The following is a 20,431-nucleotide window of genomic DNA, read 5'->3' on the forward strand; positions in this document are numbered from 1 at the left end:
GCCTGCACCCCAGCCCAGAGCCCATACTCCCTCCCACACATAGGCGCCAACTTTTCCTGTCACTGGTGGGTGCTCGACCCCCCACAACTCCACCCCTCCCCCACCCCATTCCAACCCCTTCCCCAAAGTTCCCGCCCCAACTCTGCCCCTGTTAGATCTCTTCCCCAAATCTCCACCCTGGCCCTGCCTGTTCCCCAAGTTCCCCCTCCTCCCAGTGCTCGCCGACTCAAAACAGCTGTTTTGCGGCAGCAAGTGCTGAGAGCTAGGGGGAGAAGCAGCGAAGGGGCACTCAGTGGAGGAGGCAGAGGTGAGCTGGGGTGGTGCGGGGAGCTGCCAGAGGGTGCAGAGCACCCACCAATTTTTCCCCGTGAGTGCTCCAACCCCCAGAGCACCTCCGGAGTCAGCGCCTATGCTCCCACACATCAACCCCTGGCCTCAACCCACAGCACCCTCCCACATTTCAAATCCCTCGACCCCACCCTCCAGCCCCTTCTAGGGTGACCAGATAGCAAGTGTGAGAAATCAGGACGGGGGGGATGGTAATAGGAGCCAATATAAAAAAAAGCCTCAAATATCAGGACTGTCCCTATAAAGGGACAAGCCCCTTCCTGCATCCCAACTCCCTCCCCCCAGCCCAGAGCCTGCACCCTCAGCTGGAGCCCTCACCCTCTCCTGCACAACAACCCCCTACCCCAGCCCAGTGAAAGTGAGTGAGGATGGGGGAGAGCAGTGAGTGGGGATGGGGCCTCTAGGGAAGGGACGGGGCTAGAGTGTTCAGTTTTGTGCCATTAGAAAGTGGGCAACCCTATATTCACACAAGGCAAACAAAATAAAGGTGCACAGACAACCTTAAGTCTAGCAATCGGGCAGCTCCAGGCATCAGCACGCCAAGCGCATGCCTGGGGCAGCAAGCAGGGGGCGCTCTGCCGGTCGCCGCGAAGGTGGCCCGCCTGCGGAGGGTCCGCTGGTCCCGCAGACCTCCCGCAGGTTGCCACCGAATCCGCGGGACCGGGGACCTCCAGCAGGCAAGCCGCCACAGGCAGCCTGTCTGCCGGTGCTTGGGGCAGCAAAATACCTAGAGCCACCCGTCGGCAATTCTTAACATCTGAGTGTTTTGTTTTTGCAACCTGAAGAGTCCTTTAAAGTAGATTTTGGTGCATAATTTAGACTGAAACTGCTGCAATCTGAGGAGGTGCGACAAGAACTGAGCGTTTTTTTTCACACAAAACTTGTATTGACATTTTGCCCACTAAGGTAGCGAAACCAGTGCTGACTGCAGTGTAGACACACTGAAATCAGTCACTAAACAGATTAATGCTATTTTAACTAAACGGGTGTGAGATCTGCGCGGGGACCCGCCTGGAGCCAGCTACCGCCACCGGCCAGCAGCGAATTTGGACCTGAAGGGTGATTTTGCTATTGGATTCCAGCCCTTCAGCTTTCCAGCTCTTCAGCGCCTCCTGTGCACTCGGGGCGGGGTGGGGCTGGATCTCTGGACGCCGCCTTGCCCCATGCAGCAGGAGGCTCTCGAGGAACTCGCCCCCAGCAGCCAAGACACCCCACAAGGGAAGTGGAGGATTCTGCGCAGGCGCAGAAAGGAATTTCCAGGGAATGGCCGCAGCCTCCGTCGGGGCAAGGAGAACTAGGCTCTGCGCATGCGCGGAGACCTGAGCGAGTCCCGTGAAAACGCAAACAAGCGGCTGAGCAGTGGCGGGTGTCGCTCTGTGCGGGGCCACCGTCCCGGAGCCAGCGGGGAAGGGGCGCCTATGAGGTGAGCGAGGTGGTGCCCAAGGGAGGCAGAGGAGGCGGGATCCGGCCCCTTCTCCCGAGGCGCGGCGAAGAAGCCCATCGCGGAGTCGCGCCGCGTCCGTGGGCCGAGCACCCTCTTTGGGGCGGTGGGGTCAGTGCCCGCCCCCCCCAGCGGAGTGAGGAGACGGGAGTTCCGCCCCCTTCCGCCCGGGATGAGGAGGGCATTGGGGGGCAGGGTTAGTTCCTGGCGTGAGCGGGGTATCGGGGGCGGGTGGCTTATCTACCCACCTGCCCGAGATTAGGGGTCCCTGCAATCTGGTGGTGGAGGATTTGGGGGCGAGGCTCGTCCCAAACCACTGTACTTCTGTTGTTGGGCTTGCAAGAGGCCCTGGAAAGCTGTCCCAATTGGTGGGCGCCCCTGGGATTCATTGTCCCTCTCTGGTGTGTGCCGCTTTCCATCCCTAGCTTAAACCAAGCTCTGCCACCTTGCCCCACAGCTCTTCCTTCCTCCTTTGTGGAGACTCTTGAATGTTCCCAGTACAGGGAGACCCCTGACTGCTGCGGGATCACAGTATAATATTTCCTGCTCTTTCTTCTCTCTGTCTCCTCTGAGTCTCAGCTGGCTTCTCTTTCATACTGTATTTAGAAACTAACTTTCTGTCCAGTGAGGGTGTAAAATGAGTGATCTCTGAACACATTTAACTACTTTTGGCTGTTCCTTTTGCAGAGCATAGTTTCTTCTAGTCTCTGCCACGGTATTTCTTATAGTTTAATAACAAAGACTTTTGAGTAGTCATGGAAATCATTATCTGTATAGCTTGCTAGATGTGCAAGGTATTTTATAAATTGGAAAGAGAAATTTTAGAAATGTAGAAAGTAAATTCCTTATGGCAGAAAGTTTCTATCTAATCTAGGCAGATATGATGTAAATTATTACATCCTTTGAAAATCTGTGGGTGGGGTGGAGTAAAATGGGTTGACAAAGCCAACACCACCCTTAAATATTGGCAACTGGTACTTTGTTTGCAAATCGTTATTGTGGAGACGAGCTGTTTTTTTTAGACATCTTTAACTTGGATTGAAGCAATTTGCACTCCACAGGCACTGTGTAATATAGGTGATTACTCTCAAGAAGTCAGGTTATTGAATTGTGTTTACTGCCATACCATAGAAAGCAGAACATTGTTTTCAGTTGCTTTATTGGAGCAGTATAAACTGATGTTTTGCTTTATTTTGATTGGTTTGCTCAAAATAGACTAGTGAGTACAATTGACCCACAACTGAATGATTTAGTTAACAATGTATATGTGAAGCAGCCTTTGCTTGTGGAGCACAAGCGGCACAAGTATTTTTTTAGTCTATAAAAATCATGCTATCTTAAAATTAAGGCTACGTTTTAGTCATGAGTATTTTTAGTAAAAGTCTAGGACAAAAATTCACAGCCCGTGACCTGTCCATGACTTGTACTATATACCCTTAATTAAAACTTGGGTTGGGGGGCCACAGGTGCTCTGAGGTGTGGTCTAGGGGTGCTGTATATGCTGGGTGTGTGGCTTGGTGGGGGGACAGTGGTGTATGGCCGGGGACTCTAGCTGGCACTGAGTAGGGAGGGCTGGCAGGCTCCCTACCTGGCTTTGTGTGTCCCTGCAGCTCTTAAGGGGAGAGAAGGCCAGGGAGGCTGCAGGTGCTGCCCTCACCACAAGGTCTGGCTCAGCATCTCTCATTGACCAGGAATCACACGCAGCCAATGGGAGCTGCGGTGGTGGTGCCTGCAAGCAGGGACAGCAGGTGCAGGGCGCCTTGGTCCCTCTGCCTAGGTCGGGAACTGCAGGGACATGCTGGTCACTCCCTCCTCCAGGTAAGTTTTTGTATGATGATTATTTTCTACTACATTAAATTGAGGGCTAGTCGTAAAATGTTGGGGTAAGTTTAAAACAATGAGAGTGTGAGTTTAAGGTTTTATGGTGGGTTTATTTCCAAGTAGACCAAATGTTTACATAGAAAAGTGGAATGCACTTTTAGTTATTTACATTAGCGAACACCCTTATCTCCCATAGGTACCATATGGGTGCTGTTACATTAATTTAGATAGAATAAACAGGCCCAAGGAATGAAAGATGTTAGCATAAACCAGTCACTGCTCAACATTAAACAGTTTTAAACAAGGTTCAGCATTTGGTTTAGAGAGACATCAGCCTGCTTAGTACCATGGTGCAAATACCATTAAAAATTCTTGTAACTGTTTATTAAAGATACAGAAAAGAAGGAAAACCAGTTAAAGGATTTGGAATGTAAGGTATGAAGGCTTGCTTTTAGCAACATCCCATCTTGCTTTTCCTTTTAACTGAAGAGAGTTTTTAGAAGGAAAAATTCCCTAGTTTGACTGTTTTTTAGATGAGTGGTTCTCAAAGCCAGTCCACCGCTTGTTCAGGGAAAGCCCCTGGCCGGCCTGGCCAGTTTGTTTACCTGCTGCATCTGCAGGTTTGGCCAGTCGTGGCTCTCACTGGCTGCGGTTCACTGCTCCAGGCCAATGGGGGCTGTGGGAAGCGGCGTGGGCTGAGGGATGTGCTCGCCGAACCTGCGGACTGGCAGGTAAACAAACTGGCTTGGCCCACCAGCGGCTTTTCCTGAACAAGCGGCAGACCGGCTTTGAGAACCGCTGTTTTAGATGGTAGTATATATGCTAAAAACTGTGCCTCTTTGAGGAAAAGATAAGTTAGTTGAAATAACTGGAGCTGTTGTTCGAGCACATTTCCTTTAAGACAAAACACAACAAACACACAAGAGGACAGGAAAGACCAGCAGAAGTAGAAAATACAGCTTTTCTCTCTGGTGTTGACTCTCACTTGCAACATCACTACTGGGAAAAAAAAAACAGGCACAGCCCTGGCAAACAGCCCAATGCTGATATGAGTTTAGGGCAGTGCATTTAGTTGCCTCTTTCTGGTCACAGCAGTGTTGCAAAATATACAGACTTGGCCAGCTAATATAGACTCTTAGTAAACAGAAGGAAAAAGGAGGAGGTTAGTAAATTGAGAAGGAGAAGAAAACACAAATGGGTGGGGAGTTTGACAATATCTCACATCCCAGGTGGTGATTGGGATTCAGCCAGAGCCAGCAGAGATAGGGATGTCATCTGGATCCCTCTCTGGCCTGATCTGGTGAAGACATCTCTCAGTAGGATAACAAAGGCCCTGGAGATGATGGGGATGGCAGCCTGATCGTGAAGCTCACTTCAGTAGTCAGTTTTTCTCCCCAGAGTCTTTCTCTAAGGATTCCAGAAGGGGAGTGATTGGTGGAATAGCTTATCTTCTCATTATTTTGTCCACCGGTTAGGCTTAATTTCTGACACACCAAATTTTGATTCACTGATTTCTGATCCCAAGTTGCTTTTTTTTAACTACATGTGATCTTAACATAAGTTAACATGAGTTGTATCAGTAGGCCTTTTTTCTTGGATTCATTCAGTGTTTGTCTCCCTTTCATACATTTTCCCTTTAACTTTTGTTGTTGACATTTTATAAACTTTTGCTCACTGCTTACAGCTATGCTCAGTGTTAGGGTAAATTTGTAGGCCCAATTATAACAGTGCTACAAAATGCATTGATTGATAACTGGAAGAAAGACCTGTTTGGTAAATATTTCCTTGGAAACATTCATGATCAGCCTCTTTTTTTTTTTTTAAAGGGGTTCCTATTTTTTCTGCTGCAGGAGTTGACTGTCACCCAAGGATAAATAACTGCAAAGTCCTTGTGAGTCAGTAGGCTAGACGTAGGCCATACAGTCTTTAACTGTGTACAACATCTTTTACTCCTGGGAGAGTGAAAGTTAAAAAAAAATTTTAAATTGTGTGCGCAATATTTAAAAATTCTGCAAAATTCTGCGTATTTTATTTGTCAAACACAATATAATCATGCTAGTTTCAATTATTTTGGTAATTTATTTAAAAATACACCTCTACCTTGATATAACGCTACCCAATATAACACAAATTCTGATATAACGCGGTAAAGCAGTGCTCCGGGGGGGGGGGGAGGGGGCGGGACTGCGCACGCCAGTGGATCAAAGCAAGTTCAATATAACACAGTTTCACCTATAACATGGTAAGATTTTTTGGCTCCTGAGGACAACATCATATCGAGGTAGAGGTGTACCTGTAAGCAAATATGTCTGTAACAATGCAGATAACAAAAAAGATCCAGGAAATGTTTTTGGACTCCTTACTAGGCATAATAATACGGAACTTTGAGTAATAATTCATGTAAACTCCAATACAGAAACATAATGGACCATTCAAAGTGAAGTGGCCTGTTAACACTTCTGTAGTCACATGTCTAAAAAGGGGGATAGTGGGTTACAAATCTGATTCTGCCAGAACAGCAGATGCAAAACCTGCATTCATATCTCCACTGCTACAATGATCAGCACCCTGCATGACACATCTTTTAAGATTCATGCCAACATGTGGTGTACCTCATCACCAATGCACTAAATACCCCAGTAACAACTATGTGGATGAAACCAGATGATCATTATGCTCTCGAAAGAACTCTCACAGGAAATGATTAAAAACAAAACACCAGATCATCTGTGGGTAAACACTTTTCACAGATTGATTGATGATGCTATCTGACCTTTCAGTCCTCATCCTTAAAGGAAAACTGCACAACACTTTGAAAAGATGAGCCTGGAACCTTAAATTTATAATTTTGCGAGACACTAAAAATCATGGTGTTAATAAAGACATTGGATTTATGGCTTATTCCAACAATCTGTAACCCACTAACCCTCCTTTTTATCCTTTGACTGCAGTGATGTTAATGGGCCACTTCACCTTGAATGGTCCTTTTAGAATATGTGTTAGTTTAGCAAAAGTAGTTATCTGTTCAACCTTGTATTTATCTGTGACAACTGAGTACCTTACCCAGACCTCAAGAAGAGCTCTGTGTAGCATCGAAAGCTTCCCTCTTTTATGAAGAGAAGTTGGTCCAATAAAAGATATTACCTCACCCATCTTGTCCTCCTTAAAATGTGAGAGAGACGGCCATCTGTAGGTTACAACTGCCAACCTTCCAGTTCACAAATATTTAACACCCCCCCCCTCACTCTTGAGGTGGTGGCACATGCTCAGTGACAGACAACTGAGAGTATGTATACAGTGCTATAAAAGACCCGTGACTGGCTTGAGTCAACTGACTCAGGCTTGCAGGGGGAGGAGTGGGGAGACTGTGAGGCTATAAAATTGCTGTGTAGATGTTCAGGCTTGAGCTGGAGTCAGGCTCTGAATCTCTGCAAGAGGGGAGGGTCTTAGAGCCTGGGCTTCAGTCCAAGCCTGAATGGTTATATTACAATTTTATAGTCCCAAAGCCCAAGCCCTGATGCTGTGGGTTTTTTATTGCACTGTAGACGTACCTTGAGTCTTGCTTGAACTGCTACAACCCAATGTACAATCCCTATTGTATGAAACTTTTTCTTTGAAAAGTGTCATCATGCTAGTGTTCAAGCAACGTACTGTGAAAGCGCTACCTTTTGAACGAGTATCAAATGTCATAGAGCAGAATGGTGCTATATGTTCTCTCAGACTTTTGAATATAGACTCTTGAAGGACCAAAGAAGAGATTTTTCATAACCTTCAAATAGTATACAAGTTTTTTTGAAATAATTTTACAGGCATAAATATGGTACCTTAATAAAAATAAAATGTTGTTGAAAAAAATAACCCTCTAAGGCATCTTTATCCTCTAATTGCTGAATACACAAATGTAAAATAATGATTGGAAGTCAGTATTGGAATCCAGTTTCTAAGTGTGTGCTAACATGAAACGGTAAGCATTTATAAAGAACCTAAAATATCAGACTTTCTTTTTATCCTGAAATTGAACACCCTGTCTATCCATCAGTGTTCACATGCTCCCATACCATTCATTCACCTTGGTAAATAAAATGTAAGGATCTTGCTCTTGAGAAGCAGATTTCTTTTTTTTTCAAAATACTTTTTGTCTCCTCTGAACAGTCAGGAGGAGCCTTCACCATCCTTGTCCTAAACAAAAAGTCCTCTTGTGCCTAGGTGCCCTGTTCATTGTGAACTTAAAAAAAAAAACTTGTGAAGGTTGTGTTTTTGTTTTTTGTTTTTGTTTTTTTTTTTTAAAGAATAAAAATACAAATAATTCATACAGTGTCTTGTGGTTGCTTACCATAAACAGTCAGGCAATTGTTATGGGTGCTATAAAAGTAAAATTCTTTTGTCATGAAATATTGCTGCCACTAAATACATCACTAGGAAATGCCACAAACTGACATAGTTATAGTATATGATCATTTAGCCACCTCTTGGATGAAATGTGCCATCTGTTTGGTGCTGACAGCACTACATAAATTTTTTCAGGAGGGGAAATTTGGGAGGAAAAAAACCCCCTGATTCAAAAGGTAGGGGAAATTTACATATTCAGAATGTAGTTATTTTAGTTAGATTTTGGGCACTGGAGTTAATGCTCCCTCTCTTCTTAAGATGTTATGGGATTGATCAGGGATAGTGAGGGCCTCAGACGTATTTCTCATCTTAAAAACATCTCCAGCCATATAGCTCCACCCCTTTCCCCTGCATCCTCTTGCCCAATGTCATGCAGGGAGTTGAGTACTGGCTTAAAGGAAAGAGCACCCAATACTCAATTGCCAGCACAACTTTCTGCAACAGTTGGGTTTTCTTTGGAGGACTGTCGTCTATAAAGTGACCACCGTATTTTTCAAAAACTGGGGTGCTTTTAGAAGCAGCTACAGAAAAAGGTTGTGGGGAGATTAGGAGAGAATTTTGTTTGACCTAAAAATAAAATTGGGAGACAGGCAGCCTAAACAGCTGGGGCTGGCCCTGGTAAATTTCTGTTATAGCATACTTGAGTTGGTTATTGCCTCACTTTGCACCCACCTTTTCTGTTAGATAAAAATTTACTTTATCTCCATTCTATGTTCTTTTCTTCTGTTGTCTATTTATCTCTTTTCAGTCTATTTTCTCAAGTCTTTTCTTGTCTGTCATCTCCTTTGTTGTGCACTCGTCTTCCCTCCCTCCAAGTTTCTAGTCTCTTACCTCAACTTTTTATTCCTTTATTACCTTGTATTCTCAATTCCTGATTTCTCTATTACTATCCTCAGTTTCATCTTGGGTCTCCCCCTTCCCCTCCAAAAACTTTCATCCATTTCTTTCCCAGTCACAAACCACACATGATTTTCTTCTGCATGCTCCGACAATCTTTCTCTCTACAGTGTTCTTTTAATAATCAAGCAAGTACACAAACACAGGTAGAATCCACCTACGCATGCAGGCTCCTCCCTACTTCAGTACAAGTGGGACTTTTATACAAGCTTCCCCCACCAAAAAAAATATTAAAAAATTCGCATGCATACCTACCACAAATCTCCCCTCCCAAACTCAGGCAGCTTTTCATCCTACCAGATTCTTTGTGCCTCTTTCAGTCCATTCTACTGGAGGCTAGGAGTGATCCAAAGTTGTAATGCGTTCAGCCCCCTAAGGGAGGCGTATGTTATGTTGTGTTCAGCAGCAGTCTTCCACAACCAATTAGGGATAAATATTTGTTTCTATTCTGGTAGTGTCAAGGAGCATCAATAAGGGTCAGGTCCTCGTTATGCCTGGTGCTGTCCAAATACAAAAGAGGACAGTCCTTGCCCCAGAAAGGTTTATGCTCTAAGAAAAAATGTAGATTGACAAAGATTTGCCTGAGGAATTTGTTAATCTCTTCACTCTGCCTCAGTACCCCCTTACCTTTTTTTTTTTTTTTTTAATCAGTAAAATGTACAAATCCTATTAATCTTTCTTCAGGAGGTGAGCAGCCATTAATGAAAAACATCTTATTTGTTATTTCCTTTCTATTTAATGCGAATATTGGGCTGAGCTGTAAATAGTTCAGTTATAAGATTTTAAATATTTTTCCGAAGTATCTTTTTGTCACAGAAACACAAATTCAAGCTCTAATAAAAGATAAAACAGTTGTTTAAAGCTATCTATTCCTGTCTTGCCTTTTAAAATACTGTGAACATAGAATTTTTAAAAAATGTTGAACATCAGGAGCTGTAGAATTAGATACATTGCTTACTGTATTTTTAACATATATATAATAAATGATGTTCAAGAAATCAGTTACAGTAAATGGGTAACTTAGTTATAGGGCTGTAATTCCACTGACAGTTTTCCAGAACCCTAATCCTGGAGACTGAAGCCTGAGTGGCTAATATATTGACTAGAGTCCCAGAAGAAAATTAAGATAAAATTCAGATATGACTTGTCTTTCTCCAACAGCTTCCCCATTCTGCAGCTTGAATATAATTACTTTATTCATAATTCATAGGTGACATCATATGTCTGAATTACAAGGGTTTTGTATGTGGGTTGCAGTGTTCGGTGCTGCATAATATAATGACACTCTAAACTCTGATATTGAAAGTCAATGTTCATAAAGCTCTTCAGTAATTTTGTTAGTGTGCATATAAAAGTACATTTTTAAGTAATGTTTTAAGGCAGTATTAATATATTATTCTTGAAGGTTTAATAGTATAGAAACATAAGAATTGCCATACTGGGTCAGACCAGAGTTCTAGTCCAGTATCCTGTTTCATAGTGGCCAGTATGAGGTGTTTCAGAATAAGGTACAAGAGAGCCCACAGTGGGCAACTATGGAATAACCTATTCTTGGCAGAAGTTTGTGCCCAACCCCCATCAGTAGTGGTGAGCTCATGCCTGTAGGTCTGATCATTTATATCCCTTTTCATAAGAGGAAAAATTGTTTGTGACTAGGCTAAAAGCAAGTGTACAGGTTCTCAGCTCTAATAAAAGTTCTAAACATGAAGTGGCAGCTTCTAAAATGAATGTTTAAACTACAGGGTTTTTTTAATGCAACATTTCTAAAAATTTAATTGTGCAAAGTGATCTAGTGAAATAATTGATCATGAAAAGCAAGAAGTTAATGGTCACTAATGAAGACTGACTTGGGGATAGAAGGTGGCCCTGTGTCCACCTAGGCCCATCTGTCTAGTATTGGTAACATAATTTTCCCCTCAATTCTTGTAACTTTCTTTATGCATAGACTAACTAAAAGAGGCAGAACATAAACTAATATTTACTTAAAGTAGTTTTGTCTTGGACTACATTTCTCAAGATATTAATAGAAATAAGCTTTGTGCCCCAAGTCATTAGTCTAAATGACATCAAATGTGTAACAGCTGAAAGTTGTTGCCATCTGAAGACTCCTTATTGCCTGTAGGAAATGAGTTTGTGGTCTCAGTCAAGTTCCCACTTGCCAGGAGACCACAAATCAAATGTGGTAGTTATTTTGTAACTGGGTGGTGGTTTTTCTTTCTTTTTTTTGCAGTGTTAGGTACAGAGGCAGATGATTGAATGAATGGGCAAGGAAAGGAGACAAGGAATGGGGTTAAAACAACTGGGGACACTTGCACTACTGGTGTCTATGTTCTGCCTGTTTTATAGGGAAATAAAGGGTTTAGTTGACAAGTCAAACAGCCCACTGAACACTGCATGTCAGCTGGAGTGAGTAATGCATGGCTGTGAGTATAGTAACCTAAAGGAGACACTTTGTATTAAAGAAGTTTCTTAACTATTGTACTCAAACATAATTGAGTTGGTGATTCTTACCTGTGCACATACACTTCAGTGCATTCTGCAAATGTGCATAAATCTAAATAGCAGTTGCACTTTCATTTTCCTCCTCCTTCTAATCCAAACTTCCATTTAATTATAAAATCTTTGCTGATAAAATTGGTAGATAACACTAAGATTGGTAGAATGCTAAACAACAAAAAGGGCAGGTTCTTGTTACAAAGTGACATGAATAGTCTGGTTAAATGATCACAATCCAACAAAATGTGTTTTTAAGACAGGTAAATGCAAGTAATATATCTGGCTATGGAAAGCAGTAACTCATAGAAGAGCTTAGGGATGATTGTAGATCACTCTCAGCATGAGCACTCAGTGCAATGCTGCAGCAAAAAATGATCTCTGGATGTATAAAAAGGGAATATCAAGTAGAAATAAGGAAATGGTCATGCTTCTGTACACAGCATAGGTAAGACTGCTATTCGAATACTGTGTACTGTTCTGGTGTCCACACTTCCAGAAAATGATATGGAAATAGTGCAAAGAGTTAGGAGGGCTACAAAAATAATCCAGTACTGGTAAACAACCTTTGCAACACAGAACTGAAGGAGCTCAGTTTACTCAGTCTGAGAGGTAACATGATCACCGTGCACAGGTATATACCCTGGAAAAGAGATCTGATAGTAAGGGGATTTTCAGTCTTGCAAACAAAGGCATAACAAGATCCAGTGGCTGAATGTTGAATTTGGACAACTTCATCCTTGAAATAAGATGCAAATTCCTGGCTCTGAGAGTAATTAAGTATTGGAACACCTTATCGGGGGAGGTAGTGGATTCACCTTCACTTGGAATCATTAAAATTAGATTAGAAATCTTTTTCTAAAAAATATACTTTAATCCAGTTCTGGGAGGAGTTCTGTGTTCTGTAGGTGGTCGGGAGTCAGGCTTTGCAGTCTGTAGGGTACATCTACAGTACGAAATTAATTCACACTTATTCTATTTGAATTTTCGGAAGCGATTGTATACATTCAGTGTTGTGTGTCCCCACTAAAGTGTGTGAATTCGGCTGAGCGTGTCCACAGTACTAAGGCGAGCAGTGTGCTGTAGAAAGCTATCCCATAGTTCCTGCAGTCCCTGCGCCCATTGTAATTCTGGGTTAACCTCCCAGTGCATGATGGGGCAAAAACATTCTCACAGGTGTTTCTGAGTGTGTGTCATTACTCGCTTCTCCCTCCGTGAAAGCTATGGCAGGTACCATAGTGCCAGCAGACGGTGCAGTACGGTGCACTGCCTGTCTCCTGGTACTATGAATCCACCTCGCGTGTCCTCTCATGTTTCTATCTACTCTTTTACCTAACCATTTCCTGCCGTTTTTCAGCTACCGTGAACTGAGCAGCAGAGCTCCGCAGCAAACTCTGCTCTCTCGCTCTTGCATTGCTAGCTCATTTTTCCCTGTTGTTGGTCCTGGGCTCCTGTGGAAGCTACAGAAGGAAGGCAACAATTTCCCGCGATTTTTCGGCCTTTGTGAACTGAGCCACACAGCTTGCGCCACAAACTCTGCTCTCCTGCTCTTGCAGCTCTAGTGAGCTTCCCGCCTGCATGAAACCTACAGAAGACAACCATTTCCTGCCTTTTATCGGCCATCTTGAACCGAGTAGCTCTCCTACGGGCTCTCTGGGATGATCTCTTCACACAGCGCCCCCCCCCCCCCACACCACGTGGCTCTGATGAGCCTCTGAGCAGGGATGAGCCCTTTAAACTAAATGTGAACAGCCCAGCGCTGGTTTTCCCCACACCACGTGGCTCCGATCAGACACTCACTCACCAGAAGTACCTTCTCCGGGGTCATGGCCTGAGAGCCCGCCTTGGGAGTGGGGGGAGGCTGTTGGCTCTAGTGTTAATAGTTGCTGGCTAGGGGGGGAAAAACAGATTCCTCACTTGCTGCCTGTGCACTGCCCACCTCCTCTTTGTCCTCCAGTGTCTCTTCCTCCGCACGTGTCCATGGACAGTGGTCGGGTAATGGTGGTGGTGTAACCCCCCATAATAGCATGCAGCTCACGGTAGAAGCGGAATGTATGGGGCTGTGACTCAGTGCCCGTTCACCTCTCTGGCTTTTTGGTACACTTGCCTGAGCGCCTTGATTTTGCACGACACTGCTCTGTGTCCCTGGAGTAGCCTCTTTCTGTCACGGCCCTGGAGACTTTAGCGTAGGTATTTGCGTTCCTTTTTTTGGAACGTAGTTTTTCCATAACTGATTCTTCTCCCCAATATGCGATGAGATCCAGTACCTTCCGTATGGACCATGCTGGAGCTCGTCTGCAAATCCGGGACTGCATGATCTCTTGTGATGGTGGACTCTGTATGGTTGCCTGTGATGGTGGACTGTGCTGATGGTCACCTGTGCTGATGGTGACCAAACAGGATATTAAATCCAAAAGTTCCCAGGGCTTTTCCTGCTCACCTGGCTAGTGCATCTGAGTTGAAAGTGTTATCCAGAGTGGTCACAAGGGAGCATTCTGGGATAGGTCCCGGAGGCCATTAACGTCGAACTGCATCTACAATACCTTTAACCCAGGATTGCAATCTTGATTTAAGCACTATGTCACTTACTGAGGTGGAGTACAAAAATTGGATTAAAGAGCCCTTTAAATTTAAAAAAAAAAAAAAAAAAAAGGTTTGGTCGTGTGGACAGAATCATTTTTTTTCAAATTAACTCGGATAATTCCAAAATAACCGGCTTGTGTAGACCAGGCCTGTGACTCCCTCTGTTCATTACTTCCCTTAATGTGCCATAGAGAGAACAAGAAGCTCTGCATTGCCTGGTGCATACTCTTAATACTTGCAGCCTGCACTAAGACATCGACTGTAATCAAATCTCATGCTTCAGGGTTTCAGCTGGTTGCTTTCAGGGATCAAGAAGGAATTTTCCTACCCAATATGTGATTGACCAGTTGTATTCTGTCCACCACCCCATCCCTCTCCTTAGGGCATTGGTGGCACCTCAAGTTTCTTCTGTCTTCTGCCTATGGCGCATCTCAGGTTAGCTTCCTGAGGACTGAAATCGTTTGATCTGAAGTTTTTAGGTTCAATATAAGGGTTACTGGGTGAAATTTAATGGCCTGAGATACACAGGAGGTCAGACTAGATGATCAAGTGGTGTCTGTTCTTTGTGGTTCATTCCTACCCTAAACTCTTTGAAACTATGAAATTGTGACAGTACAGCAAATGCCTTCAAATGATTCAGTTTTGGCAAGGCCATTTAAATCCCTGTGTTTCTTTCTGTCTTTGAGGATTCTTGAGAACATATTGAACATAAAGGATTTTACAATACAGTGTTTATAATCTTGGATTCTGTATCTGGGGAGAACATGCTAAAATTTGCAAGAAAATATTTCATTGTAAAATATAAAACTATTCTCATTCTCAAACAGCATTTTTTATGGTGATTCTGTAAACAGTTTGTCACCTAATCCTTTGAATAAATAAAGCAGCACATTCTTCTTTGTAGGTACAAAGAGCCATAACTAGAATGGACAATTACTTTAAAGCAGCAGTTTGTGACTTGGACAAAGTACTTGATGAATTTGAGCAAAATACAGGTTAGTTGGATCTTTGGGCTACTTTTTATTTATTTATTTTATTTATTTATTGTTGCATGGGGAAAACAAACTTAAATGGTTAAGACCAAGAGGAAGTGAAAATAATTTGGTCTGTTCTTCATAAGTGGTGTTTTTTGTTTGAAGAAAGCTTTTGCAAGGTGGGAGTGCCATGTGAAGAACCAGTTTTATAAACTTTGCTTTTGATCCCTTTTTTGTTTTTAAATAGATGAACTTGACTGCTACAGAACAGCTGCAAACCAGTGTGATTCAATACAGCGTTCAGTCTCTTCAGAATTGGATTACTTACAACCTGTATTCCTAGTACCAAGAGTGCAAGAATATGTTAGCAGTTGCAGTATGTCGGAAGAATTCTCTCTAGCCAGTCAGGCTACAACAAATACAGCAAAGTTTGAACTGAATTCCTCAGCACAAAATGAGAAGAATGTTACTGGACTCGATCTTCTGTCTACTGTAGATGGTGGTGCCTCAATTGAAATTCAGCCTTTGAGCCTGAGGAGGTGTAGTATACCTGTATGTGATCTCATCAGTGACACAGGTAATTTGATCCATTCAAAGAGTAATCATGAAGATATTCAGAAGCTGCAGCCAGATGACTTCCAATGTAATGAGAACTCTTTGGTTGGGTTTGATTTATCTTTAGTACCAGCTACAGTTTGTAGTTTGTCAGTAGCTTTTGATGGTGTTTCAGGCACAGAACAACAGAGTGGTGGGGACACAACACAACAAGATGAAGGACATGTTGCAACAAAAGAGTTGAGCCAGTTGGATTTTAAAGCACACAATCGTGGTAAAGCAAAGCTCTCAGATTCACTTGATGGTCAAAATAGGACAGAAACTTTAAAGGATAATCAGGTATTTGATCAGCTGGAACAAATTACAGGCCTTAACTCTACATCTGCCTTTGTAACATCACAGACCCCAAATGCACTCAGTTCCAAAGATGACACAATCCTTGAAAAGCTGCCTTGTGAATCATTAAAAGATGCAAGTCTGTGCTGTGTGATAAGTCAAGAGTCACGTGAAGAGAGTATTAATGAAAATGTAGATTCAAAAGATGAAGGTAATGGGGAATCCTTGCCTTCTGATCTGCCAAAGAGTTCTGAATTGCACAAAAGCAGTTTAAAATTATCTGGAAAATGTGTTTTACCAGACTCTTCATCTCAAATAGAGAATAGGGTAGTATTAGATAAGATGAAAAGTACAGAAGAGAACTTGTGCAGTCCAGAACTTAATACCAATGAAATATTGCACAGTGTTTCAACTTCACATGTAACTGCTGAAGATATCCAAACGTCATTGTCATGTCTTCCACTTGCTGTATCCATATGTGGTTCATTAGTTGTAACAGAAGACAAAAGTGGTCATATACCTCAGAATGAAAAAGCAGATGTCATCAGTGATACTGTGATTATGCATGCGGGAAAATCTAAGCATGGATTCTCCAATATGGAATTCTCTGGAAAGATGGAACATTCTGAACAGGAAGGCTATCTAAACCAAATCAACCAGTGCTTTGTAGAAGAAGCTATAACTATAGCCGGAAAGAAGAGGGAATCTGACAACAAAATTAATAAAGGTGATTCTCCCCAAATCCACGCTGCTGCTGCTAGCGCTGTTGGAGAATCTAAAATTGAACTGTGCAGTGATTGTATTCAGTCAGTTGACAGTCACGATCAAAGTATTACTTGTCCAGTTTTAGCTGACTTAACTATTGAGGAAGACTTAATTAAAAGTGATTCACTGATTAGTGATGCTGAGCTTGATGCCTTTTTATCTGGACAGTGTCTTCAGCCCAATAATTCAGAGCCCTTTGAAGAAGGTATGGATGATCTGCTGGAGTCTGATGCAAACCTGGATTTCGAAAGGGTCAGTGATTCACAAACAAAAGCAAAACTGGAGGAGATTGGAGAGATTTCCAGTATGAAAAGTACTTGTAGAATAGCTGATATTGAATATAAATTGGAGTCTCCCCCAGAAAAAAGTACTTATCCTATTCAACAAGAGGCCTCTAACCATATAACTGAGACTCCTATTGAAGTACCTGTCCCTACTCTTAGCCATCAGAATTTACATATTGGAGGTGCTAGACCTAAACAGTTGCTTAATCTTCCTCAAAGAACTGCAACTGAGAGAGAGCCAAATATGCCTATGACTGAATTCCAGGAAGTGAATTCCATACCCCCAAAGGCCCCTCTCTCAGAAACCAAAACTAGTACTGACATAAGCTCCAAATGTAATCAGTCTGATACAGAAAACTCCTTGGAAGCAGGCGGAAGTTGCGTATCTGCAAGTGTAGAACCTGTTAAAACACCTCTAGTTCTGGGACTAAAACAGCCACCCTGGGTTCCCGATTCAGAGGCACCCAACTGCATGAACTGCCAGGTCAAATTCACATTTACAAAAAGAAGACACCACTGTCGTGCGTGTGGGAAAGTAAGTTATGAAAAAATGCTTTGCATTAAATTGCTTTTGCCCATGGATTATGTTATAGCAGGGGTTTTCAACCTGTAGCCCATGAACCCTTGGGGGTCTGCAAACTGTCTTAAGATTTCCAAAGGAGTCTGCATCTCCATTCAAAATTTTTAGGGGTCCTCAAATGAAAAATATGATGCCATAACACAATGGTTTTCAATCTAATAAAACCACTCTGACTTAGTTTTTCCTTCCTTTGCCTGATATTTAGTGCTACTTTTTTAGGCTCTATCAACTTTTCATTAGAAAACTTTTGAATTAAATTAACTGTATATTTTTATAGTTACAGATGACTCAGTGATTGTCAAATACTAAGTATTAAGCAAAGATATAAGATTTTACTGTGAAAATACAGTTGAGGGTGAAAATCTTGCCCTATGACCTATTATTGACCAACTTAATTACAAAGGAGTTTTTTTTCTTTGGATAGCCGAAGTTTTTTTTCTTCTGCCTTCTAAGTGATGGAATCATAAAAATTAGTATTTCAAGTCATAATGAAATCTGAGAAAGTTCAGGGAATGTGGGGAAGACAACTCATAATTACTCTTGATTGTGGTAATCTGTAAAGTGGTTGGTATAATGAATAAGATTTGCTATTTTCAGTTACTTATTTTCCACTGTATGTCCATGATCTGCTATGGAGCTAATATATTACACAAAATCACTAAGTTAAAAGAATATTAAGACTGCAAAGTTAAGCACTGCACAGTTAAGAAATGCTAGAATTAAGAATATTATAACATCTAAGAGTCCTAGTCTTGAACGAGAATCCCACTGTTAGGTACTGTACAAACACAGAACAAAAGATCCCTGCCCCAAAGAGCTTAGTGTAAGCCTGTGCAGCAGGCTTAGTGCATATACATTACAATAGTCTTAGATTTTAATTACATGATCACATACTATTTTTTACTAAGGACCCCTGCCTCATTCAGTGCAGATGAATAGTGCTTACTGAGCAGCAAGTTGCTATTTAATATTTTATATTATCCTGGTTCAATGTGCAGTAAATAAGGTATGGGGCCACACATCATTTAAAGCCTTCTCTGAATACATAATTAATTTCCTCATAGGCTTTTCTGTGGCATTCCATCACTATCTGATTGCTTCACAAATAATAATACATTTTATTTTCACCTCACTCCTGTGAGATGACAGTATTATTCCTGTTTTACACACACGAAGCTGTGGCACAGAGATTAAGGTCAACAGTGTACATTAATTTTGGGTGCCCAATTTGAGATGCCTGGAGCCTGATTTTTTTTCAAAGCACGTAACATATGATTTTTACTATTTCACATGTTCAAAGCACATCTCCAATAGATTCTAGTTAGAGCTGAGTGTTTAGCATTCTGCATATCATTTCACAGGTGGTCACTAACTAAGCACCTGGGGTAAGTTTGATTTAAACAAGTTGTCCAGAATCACATGAGAACTCTATGGCAGAATCCAGTTCTCCAGAGGATTATTCAACTGTCTTAACCTGCTGTCCCCAGCCTTATTCACTACACACCTTCTAAATTCTGTAGCAAGTAAGGCAGTGGTATTACACACATTTCCTTCATTACACAACCCTGTTTCATCCTCACAGCAATTTTACCTTGTGCTATGACTGAGGCAGGAGTCCTGTTTAGGAAAAAAAAAAAGTGATTATGTAATGGCAGTTGTATCATAATGCATACTCATAGGGACACTATATGAATTTCTGGGCAATATTAATTTTGACATTGCCTGACTTTTGAGTACTTGACTTTACAAACTTAATTTTTTCATATCTTTTTATCTATAATTTTGTTTGTAGCTTTTTAAAAAGGTAATCTGAAAAAAAAGTCAGTAATTTCATAGATTTATAGATACCACAGGGTTGAGTAACAGGGTTGGAACTTTTAGATCCACAGTACAGACATCTGCCATTTTGGCTCATGGTAACTGCTCACTGACAGCAGTAGTAGGTTGTCGTCTGGTATGTGAACCAGACTCTAGAAGAGGATGAACACTCATTTTGGTCTCGGCTTTTACAGCTGTCTTGCTGATGACAGAAGTATGTTGAGATTTAGGAATGTTAGGTTCCTTTTGAAGTTCTGGAGGACTGTGTTCTCTAGTGGTCACAGATCATCCTGTGCCTGTTTTTAACCCAAGTCTGACCCATTCTGTGTCTGTCCCTTCCGTCCCACTCATGTCTCAGTAGTTCTTCCCCCCCACATACCTCATACCATTCTCCTTGCCTAGCTAGTTTGTCTTTTTCTTCCTCAGTGCTCCCTCATCAGAGTCACATCCCAGTCTTCTTGCCCAGTCATGCAGTCCCAGTCTTTCTCCTTCCCCATAGCTAGTTATATGAATCTACTTCCTCTCCCCAATCCGTGCTTGTCTCTTGTGTCTTCTGCTTTGGAGTCAGCTGTTTCTTCATCCATATTGCCTGAGAGCAAAGGAGAAATAGTCTTCCTGCTCTTAGTTTTGGTGCTTGTTGCTACGTTACCTGCAGTTGATGTTCAGGCTAAAGTCCTGCCTAGCTCTTGCAGCCCTGGGCTAGAACATGTCCAGTACAAAAGGCATTTGCAGAAAACTTAGCTTCCAAACTCTTAATAAGTCTCTACTGAGCATGTGCAAACCGAGACCCTGAGGTGCCCCTGTATATTCTCAGATGTGGGATATATAGTCCCTGGTGTTGAGCTGCGAAGCCTTGAAAAGCCATATCCTTTGGCCCCTTCTGTGGTATGTGAGATCTTGTGTGAGAATGATGTCATAGCCCTTTTTATAAGGGTATAGACTCCCCCACAATGTACACAGTTGCTGCACTGTTACTGCAGAAAATGAATGAACCTGCTTCCATCCAGTCAAGCTAGGTCTTAGTCTAATTTACCAATTTCTTGGAATTAATAGAGGCGTAGAAAAGCTCAGTGTACATAGCCTGACTTATCCCAGGAGCCTTCAGAGCCTGTACTGGGCCTATACTGGGCCCAGAGCCTTGTAAGAG

General features: G+C 42.4%; 1 protein-coding gene across 9 annotated transcripts in view; it reads left to right on the plus strand.

Moving 5' to 3' along the window:
• Window positions 1-583: 583 nt before the first annotated feature.
• The window catches only part of ZFYVE16 (zinc finger FYVE-type containing 16), a 55,495-nt gene continuing 35,647 nt past the window's right edge, over window positions 584-20,431 (plus strand). Inside the window, exons 1-4 of one of the 9 annotated variants that reach the window (XM_050946105.1) lie at window positions 584-1,771; window positions 3,481-3,607; window positions 14,877-14,967; window positions 15,194-17,421. In XM_050946105.1, coding sequence (XP_050802062.1) covers window positions 1,656-1,771; window positions 3,481-3,607; window positions 14,877-14,967; window positions 15,194-17,421 — 2,562 coding nt within the window. In that variant the 5' untranslated portion in view covers window positions 584-1,655. Of the gene's footprint in view, window positions 1,772-1,795; window positions 1,901-3,480; window positions 3,608-5,443; window positions 5,502-7,479; window positions 7,684-11,707; window positions 11,838-14,876; window positions 14,968-15,193; window positions 17,422-20,431 lie in introns of those variants that run through there. The other 8 variants (XM_050946106.1, XM_050946104.1, XM_050946108.1 and 5 more) reach the window with 8 other exon arrangements.

The sequence above is a fragment of the Gopherus flavomarginatus genome, chromosome 3 (assembly GCF_025201925.1).
Source record: "Gopherus flavomarginatus isolate rGopFla2 chromosome 3, rGopFla2.mat.asm, whole genome shotgun sequence".
NCBI lineage: Eukaryota > Metazoa > Chordata > Testudines > Testudinidae > Gopherus > Gopherus flavomarginatus.